A 15,284-nucleotide genomic window follows, 5' to 3' on the forward strand; every position below is an offset into this window, starting at 1 on the left:
GAAACTCGACAGTCTATTCTTGTTCTTAGAAATGAAGGCTATTCCATGTGAGAAATTGCCAAGAAACTGAATATTTCCTACAACGGTGTGTACTACTCCCTTCAGAGAACAGCACAAACAAGCTCTAACCAGAGTAGAAAGAGAAGTGGGAGGCCCCTGTGTACAACTGTGCAAGAAGACAAGTACATTAGAGTCTCTAGTTTGAGAAATAGACGCCTCACAAGTCCTCAACTGGCAGCTTCATTAAATGGTACCTGCAAAACGCCAGTATCAACGTCTACGGTGAAGAGGCGACTCCGGGATGCTGGCCTTCTAGGCAGAGTGGCAAAGACAAAAGCCACATCTGAGACTGGCCAATAAAAGAAAAAGATTAATATGGGCAAAAGAACACAGACATTGGACAGAGGAAGATTGGAAAAAAGTGTTATGGACAGACAAATTGAAGTTTGAGGTGTTTGGATCACACAGAAGAACATTTGTGAGACGCAGAACAAGTGAAAAGATGCTGGAAGAGTGCCTGATGCCATCTGTCAAGCATGGTTGAGGTAATGTGATGGTCTGGGGCTGCTTTGGTGCTGGTAAAGTTGGAGATTTGTACAAGGTAAAAGGGATTTTGAATAAGGAAGGCTATCACTCCATTTTGCAACATCATGCCATACCCTGTGGACAGTGCTTGATTGGAGCCAATTTCCACCTCCAACAGGGCAATGACCCAAAGCACACCTCCAAATTGTGCAAGAACTATTTAGGGAAGAAGCAGGCAGCTGATATTCTATCTGTAATGGAGTGGCCAGCGCAGTCACCAGATCTCAACCCCATTGAGCTGTTGTGGGAGCAGCTTGACCGTATGATATGCAAGAAGTGCCCATCAAGCCAATCCAACTTGTGGGAGGTGCTTCAGGAAGCGTGGGGTGAAATTTCTTCAGATTACCTCAACAAATTAACAGCTAGAATGCCAAAGGCCTGCAATGCTGTAATTGCTGCAAAAGGAGCATTGTTTGACAAAGCAAAGTTTGAAGTACAAAATTATTATTTCAAATAAAAATCATTATTTCTAACCTTGCCAATGTCTTGACTATATGTTCTATTCATTTTGCAACTCATTTGATAAATAAAAGTCAGTTTTCATGTAAAACACGAAATTGTCTGGGTGACCCCAAACTTTTGAACCTACTGTATATACACACACGTATATCTCATATACACAAACAAACTTACCTTGCAGCAGATCTGACCGGGACAGGACCTAGCAAGCCGGCAGCATATTCTTAAGTCTCGGCCCCTCGCGGCAAATTGCCACGATTCGCTGGTTAATCGGGAGGGAGTGGGGCCAAATGACTCGATTCTAATGAAATCACGTCATATTGGCTCCACCTCCTCCATTTTGACTTGCAAATGGGGGATAAGAATACAGTTCCTGCACTTCAGTCTGTCAGGGGGGGTTTGTGGGTACTCAGAAACCACAACTTCGTGCGCTACTGAAAACCACAATTTAAAACCTGAGATGACGCAAGTTGCTGTCCTGATTTTTCCAGTGTTACATACAAATTGCTAAATGAGGTCTCAAGTCACCGCCAAAGAATAGAGGTGTTGGTAAGGTGAGAAACGGTTGCGTAGAATGCCCTCTAGGGAAGGAAAGCAATATCTGGTAGTTCAACTTCAAAGAAATATTTTACCATTCAAAACTATGTCCAGAATTACAATATATTGTATATACTGTAGGTCTGCTACTAAAAATATTGACAATCTGATGTTCCCTCCAATACAGGATCTTCGAGAGATTGATGAATTCTTTACATTAACTTATGTTTGTTGATTGAAGCTACTTATATTTTTCTCCTCTTTAAGAGTTAGTTCTCTTTAGTTTCGCATACATTTTTTACGTAGTGCACATTAAAGAAAATATATTATTGCACAGATTGGTAAGCGGTATAACTTTGCTCAATACTTTGCTGCAGTGACCACAAAGCGCTAATCTCAGACATACACAAACTTCATATAAAAGTTAAGAATCTAATACTTTTTCAAGGCAGCAAAGATTAGCTGTGAAAATCAGTATTTAAGCAGCTTGTGAGTTTTATACACGTACAGATGTGTCCTAACTTTTCCTCTCGGTGCGCCTGGTGCCATGAGACTAGGCTAGCGCCGGGTATCTTTTTTTTTTTTGCAGAAATTGCACCTTAGTCGCAATGCGATTAATTTGATATGTGACACTTGTATATCTGTCTGCGACCTTGTCACTCAATCATAATGCTAAGTTCCGTTTCACTCTCAGTCACACATATCAAATTAATCAGCGCGGTCTCCTGGTGCTTCCTAGTCACATCGCATTGCGACTTAGATACATATTCGGCAAAAAAAAAAAGGACGCCTGAGGTTAGCAGAGTTTTGCACGGAACCTGGAGGCTCACTCACGCCAGATACAGATGTGTCCTCATACATCTAGCCTCCTTGCGTGCTGCACATCATTTTAATCAGCAGAAGCTGCTTGTGCTGTCTATTCACATCACTGTGCAAATAAGACACATTTGAAGGTAAAAAGTTGCACCAAAATACGCTTGGCGCTACCGAGTCACATGGAACACCCGCGTTGTGTAGGGTGACTTGTGGCGCAAGGAGGCTAGATGTATGTGGACACATCTGTATATTGTGCTGCATCCCATATTGAGGCTAAAAATCAGTAACACCCAATGTCTGCTTAGTGGCCACTTTATTAAGTACCCCTTTCTAGTACTGGGTAAGATCCCTCTTTACCCCCAAGGACAGCTTGAATTCTGCCTGCTTATTGCATAGAGTTGCTCCCACATGAATAGTACCATGGCCACTGAGTGTATGTTTCAGGTTAGGGATGCCACACGGGGTATTCATGAAAGCTTGTCAAGAGATAAAATTGTGAGAGATAAAGTACCAACCAATCTGCTCTTAAGTGTCACTGTACAGGCTGTGTTTGAAAAATTACAGTTAGGAGCTGATTGGTTGGTACTTTCTTTCCCAATTTTATCTCTCTCCAAGCTTTCATCAATATCCCCCGTGGTACTATTTTGTCCATTTGCAAAACCGCATTCCAAATGTCATCAGTGAGTAATGGCCCAAAGATAGCCAAGTTCCTTTTGTGATCAGGGATGCTGTACATACAGTGTGTGTGTATGTATGTATGTATATGTGTGTGTGTATATATATATATGTATATATATATATATATATATATCAGCATCTCAACAGCCCCTATTTTCTTGCCACATATTAGTTTAGTGACCCAAGTTATGTTCTCCCAGCACCATTTTATAACCCGTTTTGTCACAGGAGAAGGTTATGATTTTCTTTCTGTACAGCACATCAAGACACGTCTAAGACATGATGTTATTGTACTGAACTCATTTGTTGCTCTGAAACTGTTTTCAGCTGCTAAATAATTATAATAGACATGAATGTGCTGTACCTTCAAGTGTTATTGATGAAAGCACATTTTAAGGTATTTTAACCACGGTTGAAAATGACTTGCTGCACTCTAGTGGCTAACATTCACCACTTCACCTACCAGTATCCACGCTGCACTGTGCTTGTGTGTAGCTACACACACACAGAATATTCTAACCTGCAGGCTCTTTATACAGACGGTCTTCTTCTAACAGCGAATGTTCTCATCTGTTTCAGGTTTACATTCCATGCAGAGTGGCCCTTATCCTTCATAATATTGACAACTGCTAAGGACTGAGGCTGCGTCTTTATCTAAACTGTGCAAGCGCAAGTTGCCGTGAAGTGGAACAATTGTCACAATACACAGTGTCACAGCATATGCTCAAGGTTATTTTACAACACTCAAATGGATAAAGCAGCTGCACTATGTCATATGCCCCATTCATACACACACAAATAGAGCATAGTTGCCTGCCAGTTACAGATGCCTAGCAAAACACAATTGTATTATACATGAAGACACAAATACTATATAGATCATTTGTAATTGAGATTCAAATAATTGGGAGTCACATTTTCACGATGTCTTTGCAGTAAAATTTGTGGTTGATTTTTTTAGAACCTGCTTAGTCATGTTCATTTATTATGTTGTTTGGTTTATCGCGCCAAGTATCTAGCACACATCCATCCTTTTGCAGTTACATTCAAAGTTTATTTGAAATAGAATTGTACTGTAACTAAATCAGTTTGCAGTTATTAGTTTAATTTGCACTAAACTCTCAAAGCTTAGTGGGTTACTATCCTTTATAGCCATTTACACTGTCCTTAAAAATTATTTAGTGTCTCATTTTACTCCTCGTGCACTAAAGCCGTATTGTTAAATACTTTTTGCAACATGGTAACCTGGAAAATTGCTTCACCTACTTCATGTGATTTAGATTGGGAAATAGTCACTTTGTCGATCTGGATGCTCATATGGTCAATATATCTACAGCATTTGATTGACGGGTGATTACCGACACTGTTCTAATGTTATTTACAACATTGCTACGTTGACAGCATTAAAACTGTACATATGATTTACGATCATGTTTAAAGTTATAATGCCGACACAGTTACAGTGCTTCAACTAACATTACAACAGTATCTGCATTCTCCCATCAATATAATCCTGTAGATATATCGACTGTCTACAACAGTGTTGGCTAACCTTGACACTCCAGCTGTTGTGGAACTATATATCCCAGCATGCCCTGCCACAGTTTTAGCATGCTCTAATAGCAAAACTGTAGCAGTGCATGCTGGGTTATGTAGTTCCATAACAGCTGGAGTGTCAAGGTTAGCCAACACTGGTGTACAACTTCCACATCAGCCAAACCTACTGTATGTATCTCTTTACAATTATTGCAATGATTAGAGTGCATTGGGCAAAAATTTCACTTGATTATTGCTGGATTGAACGTATTCTGACACTGTGCACAACTTTTCTTGAATGTCTTAAACCAGTGTTTCCCAAATCCAGTCCTCATGGCTTCCTATCAGTGCATCTCCTCACAGTATCACAAGTTAAGTCATTAGTACCACCTGTGGATCTTTTAAAATGTCAGTCCATATAGTGAATCTACAGTATCTGTGCTTCAGCAAGGAGATATGTACAACATGCACGGTTATGGTGCCCTAAAGTCAGGGTTTGGGTGTCACTGCCTTAAAGATAGACGTTGGGTTATTTTGTACTAGGTGACAAATATTTTTCTGTTTATAACTACTATTTGATGACAATTTATGTATAAGCCAGTCTATTCTAATAAAGACGGGCTGCCCGGACGCCAGCACACATCACACAGTTAATAGGACACAATAAGTAATTAAAAAACAAAAACACTTTGCCTTCAAAAAAACCTTGAAATTGTATTAAATTGTTGAAATGCAATATATTTAGGTACAATCATGCTGCATTATTTGTGTTTATTTTTTTTTATATATATTACTTGGTTTTGTGTTCCAATACCTATAGAAGCAATTTGTTTTACAATTTAAACACAAGGGTTTTGTGTGTAACGGAAATGAGTCTTTCCCTTTTTAGATGGTATTTTTGATTTTATTAATTTTTTCCCAGAACATTTATTTTTCCAAGGAGCATAGTTATATATCTTTCTTACTGCAATCTTCTCAGTGAAAAATGCAATAAGCTGCTTTTTGAGGAGCGTAGTCCATACTGACTTATTGATTCTGACATCTTGTTACACGTTTTCTGTACTTTAAAAATCCATATGTTCAGAATAATTGTGCACACTGTGTACTCCTATGGCTGAGCAACACACAAGGCACAAGGCATATGGAAAGTTGTATGTTTCTAGTTTGCACCAGCTGTCACCAGGCTGTGTATAATCAGTTGTGGCTTAGCATAACCTATCAACCTCTCTTGTGAATTGACCACACTATTTTAACATGCAATATTACCTGCTGTACCAAGCATTCACCTATATGTATTGTATGGATATTATGTTTTCACATGCAGTGAATAAGTTGATCATCTGATGTTTAATATGAGCCTCATTAGCGTCATTTCTGGGACTAGTGGCAAACTTTGCCAATAACTGCCAAAATCTCACTGCAGAAATGTTCTTTGGGGAAAATGCCAGATGATGTCCCTGTCACTATACTGGCATTGGGTATGAAATCCTGGCTGTCGGGATGCCGCTGTTCAGAATACCAACAGCGGCATCCCGACAGCCAGAAACCCGACACCCATAGGAACTGCTGGTAAGCATTTTCCCTACCCTAACCCTTCCTCCCTGGTGCCTAAACCTAACCTCCCCCTCCCCGCTACCCTAATCCTAACACTCTCTCCCTGGTCCCTAATCCTCCCCCCTAATGCCTAATCCGCTACCTAACGCTGACATCCCCCTATACCCCGATACTTACCTACGGGATGCCGGCGGTCAGGATACTGGTGCCGGGATCCCGACCTTTCGGGATTTCGGCGCCGGTATTTAGACCGTCGTCATGCCGGGATGCCAACTACATCCCTTTCACTGTTTTATTCTAAGGCTGGGTAAACACCAGAACAACACTGGCACAGTATGTCATTTCTGGGCAAATCTCTCATTTACACACTCCCATGGATTGTACACGATATCTTCTGGTTGGCCATGCTGCACGGTCAATCAAAAGATATTGTGCACAATGCCATGCTGCTAAATGCAGCATGACAGGGTACATGGCACCGTCATACCATGGCGTCGTGCAGTGTGTTACACATGGTGTTATATGTCGTCCCGTTGGATGGCGGATCGGCCGGGAACACGTTGTTCTGATGTGTACCCTGGCCTAAATAAGCCCCACTTTTGTAGGTTACACATGCAGTAGGCTGTTTTTTTCACTACCAATCTTTCTTGTCCAATGTATTCATGGAGCAGGGCAGCATTTGCATAATTTGCCAAAAAGAAATTCACTCAGTCTCTAATTATTGGTTTACCGACAGTCGTTGGGTGATGGAATTCAAGTGGAAATTAAAAAGATTTGTGTGATAATGATTCACTTGCTGTAGGTTATGAGAATAATACAAGTCTCCAACTATTGAACATATAGTTTACAGCCACTGTGCTTGTACTATATGTCCATGAACTTGAATCTTCAATACTTACCACGGTAACCAGTTCTAATGCATCAACTGTAACAAATAAATCACTCATTTTGACTGTTGTTGCAAGTACCACCTGAATAATGTAAACATTCTTTCTACGTATTAAACCCATATTACACATCTGAGACACACAACACTGTGTCGTCCTATTGTACTTAGGTTTATACTCCTGCCAACACTAATAAGTCATGTCTTATATTTCACAGCAAACCTAGCACTAGATTAATTTCGAGCAGAGGTTGGTAACCAAATGGCTCAGTACTGTGTTTGGTACTACAAGTTCCAGTCACGGGTTACCTTAAAGAATGTTTATTTTTTACAGGCTGTTTAAATAGTTTTTTTGCTCATACTGTATTACTTTTCTATAATGTTGTTTGTACCAGTGTTTCTATGATGACATTAGGAGAGATGTACTAAGCTCTGGAAAGTGATAAAGTACCAACCAATCAGCTTTTAACTGTCATGTTACAGGCTGTGGGCCTGATTCAGACCCACTCGCAAGCGGGTCGATGTTTGCCCCCTGCGTATGCGCCGTGTCCGGCGTGCGCATGCACCAGCCCCAGTGAGCGATTGAAGTTCAGTCGCTCCGGGGCTCGCTACAAGATGGGGCGACTGTTGATGTTGATTGACAGCTCGCCCCGTTTTGTAGGCGGGTGGGGGGGGGTGGTTGAGCAAACGCAGGCATTCCTAAGGGAACGCCTGGCGTTTGTGGGCGGCCCTACTGACATCACTAGTGATGTCAGTAGTGGACTTCCTCCTCTATTAGAGCAGGAAGTCCTCTCTGGCTTGCGAGAGCTGAGACCCAACCACAGGGTCTCCTCGCAAGCCCGATGGTCGCGATTATCGCGACCATCTCCAGGCCGCTCGCAAAAGCTGTGGGTGGTCACCCACAGCTTAGCGAGCAGCCTGAAGGAAAACAAAAAAATCCCCACACTGATTCAGAGCGTGCGCTCGCCAGCAGCGAGTGGCTCTGAATCAGGCCCTGTGTTTGAAAAATGACAGTTAGGAGCTTATTGGTTGGAAGTTTATCACTGTCCAATTTATCACTTTCCAGAGCTTAGTAATTGTGTTTAAAGTGCACCTTTCACATAAACACTGCATAGGCGACTGTTTGGTGGGCTAAACAAATCATGAGCGCATACTGTTTAGTCAATTCACGAGGAAACAGTGACATCACGAATGTTTGGTCTTGGAGGACTTTCGTGCGGTCACTAGATTCTAATAAATTGGAGGCGATTGATCTTAACATTTACAGCTGAATATTACACAGAGGACATTAATATGAAAGTGTTAATCTAGTCTAGTTTAATTCTATTTTCTCAACTCGTTGAAATGGTTAATATTGCTGACATGTCTGTTTTATATGGTTCTCATTGATCAAAAGAGGTTTACCTATTGAAGTTTGTGCATAGATTGTTACAATGTAATAGAACAATTTTTTTTTTTTTCATAAGAATTATATAGTTTTAATGTTTTTCAGTGTATTTGTTTGTCTTCACTAAAAGGATAATTGATGTACAGGTTTGATGTTTTGAAATAAACAGAACAATTGGAAATGGTGTTAACTTTCGTTATTTGTGTATGTATGTATATTTTCTATTCGTTATGGGATCAAATGCAGCTTTGAGAGTTGTATAAATACAAAGCAGTATGTGGTTTCATAATTAAAATGACTAGAAACAGTTGTGTTGAAATGTAATTTTGATATTACTTGACAAATTAGGCAAACATTTATACATGTCACACTGTTTACAATACAAATACTAGGCTTTTAGGTCGGTTTTATAGCACTGCAAAAAAATATTTTAATTTGCATGATCACAGCATAAATTACATGATGGTTTACTACTCTTCTCCAGCTGTGATTTCAAATGTACTTTACAATACTGTATGGTAGACTAAATTAATGTTATTACCATGCAATTTGTAGTCGATTTAAATGAAGATTCCAGTCGATCTACTGTACAGAGAAAGCAGTAAAATAATAATCAAATTCCACATCGCACTCGGTAGAATATGGATAAAAGTAATTGATTGGGGAACATTTACCCATTATTCCTTTAATGTTTTTGAAATCTACTGCAGGAAGATGGCAGGGGACATACTGTAACCAAACAGACTGTTGCCTATAATTGCAGCAACAGGTGTCTCTACGAACTATTAAGTCGGGATTGATCACTTTTCTTTATTTTTAATGCAAATTTGTTTTTGTTTTTTGGTTTTCAAAAGAAAAAATACAAGAAAGTGGCACAACATAAATAAATGCTCTCAGTAAATAGGCACCAACAAACAATGGAGACCCATTTGGAACAAAGTCATACAAATGAGCGTTTGGTAGCAAACAGCATGTGAACAAATCACCAGGAAGCAAGAATTATGTATAGCAATGAACTTGCATAAATTATGGCTAGCCTGTATGATAAATAGAGATAAGCGTACAGTTTCTTATTAAAATACGTACGTACTTATGAATCAGAGACAAGTTGCCGTAAAGATACTGAATAGTAAATTAGACAAATGGTTTGAAAACCGAGGGATAGATAGAGCAGAGGTAGTCCGGAGGAGGGAGCCAAAGGGGAAGTGTTGACATCTCTAGATTAGCACAATAATATAAAAGGTAACAGAGGAAGAAAGTGTAACTTGAGAAACCACTCCAGAGCAGCATCAGGGCCCATAAGGGGACCATGCCTCGGACAGAAATTAGTTGGGGGTGGGAATGTACAATTGGCGGCAATTATTCCACCAGCCCAATGGAGTCATACAGTACAGAAAAAAAACTTTTGCAAAATAAAACACAATATACAGATATCAGCAGAATAGAAATGTGTGTATATATATATATATATATATATATATATATATACACACACGTATCCAGCTATTTGGAGGCACTGGGAGACTTAAGTTTAAAGGTAAAAACTGCCTTTATCCAACGTTTCGGGGGTCAGCCCGTCGTCAGGCTGACCCCCGAAACGTTGGATAATAAAGGTAGTTTTTACCTTTAAACTTAAGTCTCCCAGTGCCTCCAAATAGCTGGATATAATTGGGTTACCGACCTGTGGATGGTATGGGAGCGTATTTAATTATTATACTTTTGCAGCAAGTGTCGGATTATTGGTGATTATATATTTATATTAATATATATTTATATATATTATATACACACACAAGTTAAGTCGGCTTTCCACGGGTAAAGGGATAATACTTGCCCAGGTGCTTTTAACAGGAACAAACATGTCAGGAAATATAGCTCAAACTAAACAGTGATGATTGAACCTAAAAGGTAGGGTAACACAATCAATGAAGGATCACTTGTGTAAAAGTCTGTGGTTAGCTGATGTAGACCTGTAACAAACAAAGTCTCTGGGTGGAAGCATTCAGAGAAGCCCAAAAAGTAGAAATGTAAAGTGACATACTGTACCAACCAAGTGAACTGACAAAACTCTGCAAGAGAACAAGACATACAAACTAATTGAGTAAACATGGAAATAATAGAATTTGACGGCAGATAAGAACCACTTGGCCCATCTAGTCTGCCCCTTAAGTAGTAGGCAAACAGGCAAAGCCAGTGGCACAGGCACTGGCAAGGACATACCATAACTGGGCTGCCTTTTAAGATGGTGAATTATCTGCCAATGTTCTCTGTATGGAGGATCAGGTTGGAGAGTGAAATCTCACCAGTTGGGTAAATCCATCTATTCAAGATTCAGCTAAATGGAGTAGGAGTAGAGACTGAGGACGTATCTCTCCACTTTTGACCCAAATGCAGTCACATCTGAATCACAAAACATGGTGTGCACATGCACCATCCAATGTGTCCAAATCCGCAAGGAAGTACGTGCATGTTGCATCATTTGCAAACTGAGATTAATGTGAAATAGGCATTTCTGGGCAGCGAGTATCGACGCACGGAACAGCTGTTTCTAATGGGAGTGTCATGGGTACGTATCGCAACTTTCGTGCATCAGTTAGGTGTTCGGTTGCAGTTGAGGCACCTGTTTCAGGCAGAACTCTAAGGGCTGGTGCAAGTCCAGATACTAATGATGACAGTTGAAGCATGGGCAACTTCTCTACTGGTACACTTCTCAACCCTGTTCAATGCTTGATACATCAACCCTGAAATGCTTCTCCACTGCTAAGCACCACTAGATGAAATCTCTCTCCCATGCTGGCATCCTCTGTTATTATGGGACCCATACATCTGTGACTGATTGCCACAGTTCCCCAATCCCTCGATTCCTTGGTCAGGGGATCAGGGAAATCTAGCTCGTTGGATTTCCCGGATTTGCGATCCTGACCAAAAAATTGATCGGGATCGTCGAGCCGTGGATTTTTAACATGTAGAATTTCCCCCACAGATGGATTATCGATGCCTTCGTATCGGCAGTTTTGTTCGCCGATCGGTATCGGGGAATTGCAGCGCTGTTGTATGGGCCCCTTAAATTGATTGTTTCATCTTATAGCACTGCTCTTTCACCTGTGAAACATAGATTCTTCACTTCTATATTATCTACCAAGTCTTCTCATACCGATTGCCTCTTTACCACCTTCCACACTCTTCTTTGCCCACGTCCTCCCCTGTCCTCTGTCACAACTTGTGGTTTTGCCACCTTCAAAGAATAAATCACATTAAAAAATATTGTCATACAAAGGAGGAGATGTATCAAACCATCTAAAGAGGACAGATGGAGAAGTTCCCCATAGCAACCAATCAGCTGCTAGCTATAATTTTATAGAATGTACTTGATAAATGATAGTTGGAAGGTGACTGGTTGCTATAGGAAACTTCTCTTCCTGTATCCTAGTACATTTACGGTTGGCTAGCATATTAGCAACTAAATAGAGACTCAGACAAAGGTGCTTATAGGTCTGAAAAAGTTGAATTATTTACACATAGTTGCAGGTGCAAGCAGCAGATATGAACCAGCACTAGCGAACTGCTTGTAAACGTTCCGCTGCGCTGATTTTGTTCATGTCTAATAGTGAAATGTGTTTGTTGCAAACAAATGTTTATAAACATGATCACAAGTGGGATCATGTGATGGTGTAACGCAGGGGGTCTTCAACCCGTGGCCCCCTTATGGTTAGTGTTGTGCGGAGAGCAGTGAGTGTGGTCCGCACTACACAGAAACAACCACCGGCGACGGGTAGTACACGCGGTGTGTTTGTTTTAGCAGCCAAAGAGAGACAGACTCTCATTGGCTGCTGCACCCACAGCCGTAGGCCGGGGTAGAACTCACTCATGAGCTCTGCCTTTTGGCTCCCGCCGTGGGTGATGGGAGAGACGTCATGACGTCTCTCCCATAGTGCTGAGCGGGAGGACGGAGGAGCGGGGATTCAGGTAAAAGTTGTGTGTTTATTTTTTTGTGTCTTTGTCCTGTATATGTAAGGGGCACTGCATAGGGGTGGTGGGACTACTACTGGCTGCACTGCATAGGGAGACTAAAGTACTACTGGGGGCACTGCATAGGAGGGACCACTACTAGGGCACTGCATAGGGGGGACTACTACTGGGGGCACTGCATAGGGGACACCACTAATGGGGGTACTGCATAGTGGGGACTACTACTGGGGGCACTGTATAAGGAGCATTGCAGAGGGGGGCAGTTATGGGACATAATTGTTTGAGGATGGGGCAACTATCTGACATAATTAATGGAGGAGGAGGAGGGACAATTATTGTGCATAATAATATTTGTGGGAGGAGTTGGGCCATTCTGGGACCTAATTAAAATTGTAGGAGGGGGCAGTGTCTAAATACCGCAGTATAGCTTAGTGGCCCTCGGGCTTTGTTGAATTTTTTTATGTGGCCTACACTGTCTTAAAGGTTGAAGACCCCTGTTGTAACGGAACAGGATTGAAATAGCGTTGGCTAAATGAATGTACCTAACCCCTCCCCCCCCTGCCGTGGCTCATACTTACTTGCCTCCGCCCTCTTGCGATCGGGATTCCGACGATGGTATCCTGATTCGTGCAGTGATAGCGGCATCTGCATTTTGCCAGGCAGTGGGATGCCAGCGTCAGTATAGCGACCGCCGGCATCTTGGCCGGCGGGTTATTAACTACATCCCGTTGTAAAGTATTTTCTAAAACGATAAACAGATCTGTTTGTTCCCATTTAAAAATAGGAAAACGGAAGAAAATTAGGAATTATAAATTATTTGGTTATACAGTACCCTTAGGCAAAAATGTGTTAATAAAAAATTGCTGAAAAATGTATTTGCAAATGATAGCTGTGATATTGCTTTGGGGGGTTTTGAAAACATCTTTTTAGATTTCCTTGCATTATTTTGCTTCCAGCACATCAGAGGAGCAGAGTTGCTCTTGGCAAATGCTGAAGGTGAAATAGACATGAACCTCGTATATTGGATTTTGGAGAGTTATGTGTCGCAGGCAAGACAAACATGAAGAGATCAAAGACTTTGGTCCGTCGATCTTTATTATCAAACTTTTTTTTATTAAACTATAAAGTATGTGATAAAACATGACCCACCCTCTATAGCAGCACTTCTCAAACTATTTTGTTCCACTTTGACAACATACCTAGAGTTTAAAAACACCACTGCTCTATAGGGATAATATTTTCTAGAGTGCAGGTTTTTAAAAGTGAAGTCGTTACCCATAGCAACCAATCAGATTCTGCTTATCATGTATCGAACACCTTCTAGAAGATAATAGCTAGAATCTCCACTTCTAACAACCCGCACTTTAGTAAATATACCTCTAGGAACCCCATTGATCACTACGGTATACAGAAAACCCAGAAATGAAGTACACCCTGCTGCATAAGTGAGTACATTAGAAGTTAGAACATTTGTATTACTGTTTGTGTGCAACTTTTTTTTCTTTTGAAAAGAACAAATCAAGGTTTTATTTTATTTTTAGGTTTTATTTAATGGTATAAAAAGTAATGACCAATTTCATTAGCATTTTGAATAAATTATAAAAAGGAACTGTTCAGTAAAAAATGTGTATTTGTTAATTATACTGGGGTAATTCTTATCAGCTCTATCCAAACCATGCTATAAAGTTTTTCTCTGTTCTCCCATTGCTAAGACAGACAGTTATTTAATCCACATTACAAGCACCCTGCTGATGTTCAGGCATGTACCTGGTCATTGTCACTTTATTAACAACCTTGTGTACTAGATACTGCATTATGTAAGGAGACCGGTACCTATAATGTACGCAGTGGTTCAATGGGCTCCTCACAGTTTAATAACATTATTAAAAATGGGGTAGCCACAGTGGTGGGAGGTTTTAGTTATGTGAACTGAATCACTAGGCTGAAAGTTGTTTCCAAAACTCCTGCTGTCTGGCTAACGCTGTCATTTATTTACTTCTCTAAGAAACAGCTGACTGCAGAACGTCATGGCATGCCTGCTGCCTGATCAGTGCAATTAATAATTTATGATGTCAGTGGGAGTTTGGAAATCTGCAGAGCTAGTCAGTGGTGCCCATACCGGCACTTTTATGTAAATAAAACTGTTAACCATAAAGCTGAAATCTCCCTCTGATCTTCACTGAATTTAACTGGCCACAATACAGCGATAGGTATGAAAGCAGCTCATCTGCTATTAGAATTGATGGACTCATCTATTCAGGCAAAGCTGATAGTGGTGCCTGTATAATTAACAAGTACCAACATATCTAGCAATAGAAATGTCACCCCACAAAAGGCCTGGACAACCTGTGGCTGTGAAACTACAAGTCCCAGCATATCATCAGGGGGGGGGAGCAGGTACTATTTCCCTGTGCTTGCTAGAGGGCCCGGTTCCCTCCCCAGCGCACAGAGCCGCTACGCGGTGTTGCAAAAGTGTTTTTTGTTCTTTCATTAGCTCAAGGGGACATGGCCACGCCTCCCGTGATTAGGCCAAGCCCTCCTTCAACTGGGCCCGGCCAGGCTCTCTACACCCCTGCATATCCTGGTGGCTATCAGCTGGCAATGCATCATGGGGCTTGTAGGTGTTCATGAGACTCTAGGTTTCATGATGGAGGAGATGGTGCCATTATACTGTAGTTCCCACCCCCTATTCTTGTGGCTTTTTACAATTATCTGTAGTATTGGTTTGGTCTAGTATTTTGGAGGGTCAGGACTTAATAACATTTTGAAATGCAGCAACATTTTCTGTCCTTTCCCAGCTTACAATTGCACAAACGAGCAGTAGTGGACTTTTATGAGATTGAGGATGAGTCCCACTGCAACTGAGCAGTGAAGGAG

General features: G+C 41.0%; 1 protein-coding gene across 2 annotated transcripts in view; it reads left to right on the forward strand.

Moving 5' to 3' along the window:
- Positions 1-4,473, forward strand: part of GBE1 (1,4-alpha-glucan branching enzyme 1) — a 198,009-nt gene extending 193,536 nt beyond the window's left edge. Inside the window, exon 17 of one of the 2 annotated variants that reach the window (XM_088442724.1) lies at positions 3,655-4,473. In XM_088442724.1, coding sequence (XP_088298850.1) covers positions 3,655-3,708 — 54 coding nt within the window. In that variant the 3' untranslated portion in view covers positions 3,709-4,473. Of the gene's footprint in view, positions 1-29; positions 111-3,654 lie in introns of those variants that run through there. The other variant, XM_088442725.1, reaches the window with a different exon arrangement.
- The last annotated feature ends 10,811 nt before the right edge of the window (positions 4,474-15,284 follow it).

The sequence above is a fragment of the Taudactylus pleione genome, unplaced genomic scaffold (assembly GCF_031769625.1).
Source record: "Taudactylus pleione unplaced genomic scaffold, aTauple2 ptg000316l, whole genome shotgun sequence".
Lineage (NCBI taxonomy): Eukaryota > Metazoa > Chordata > Amphibia > Anura > Myobatrachidae > Taudactylus > Taudactylus pleione.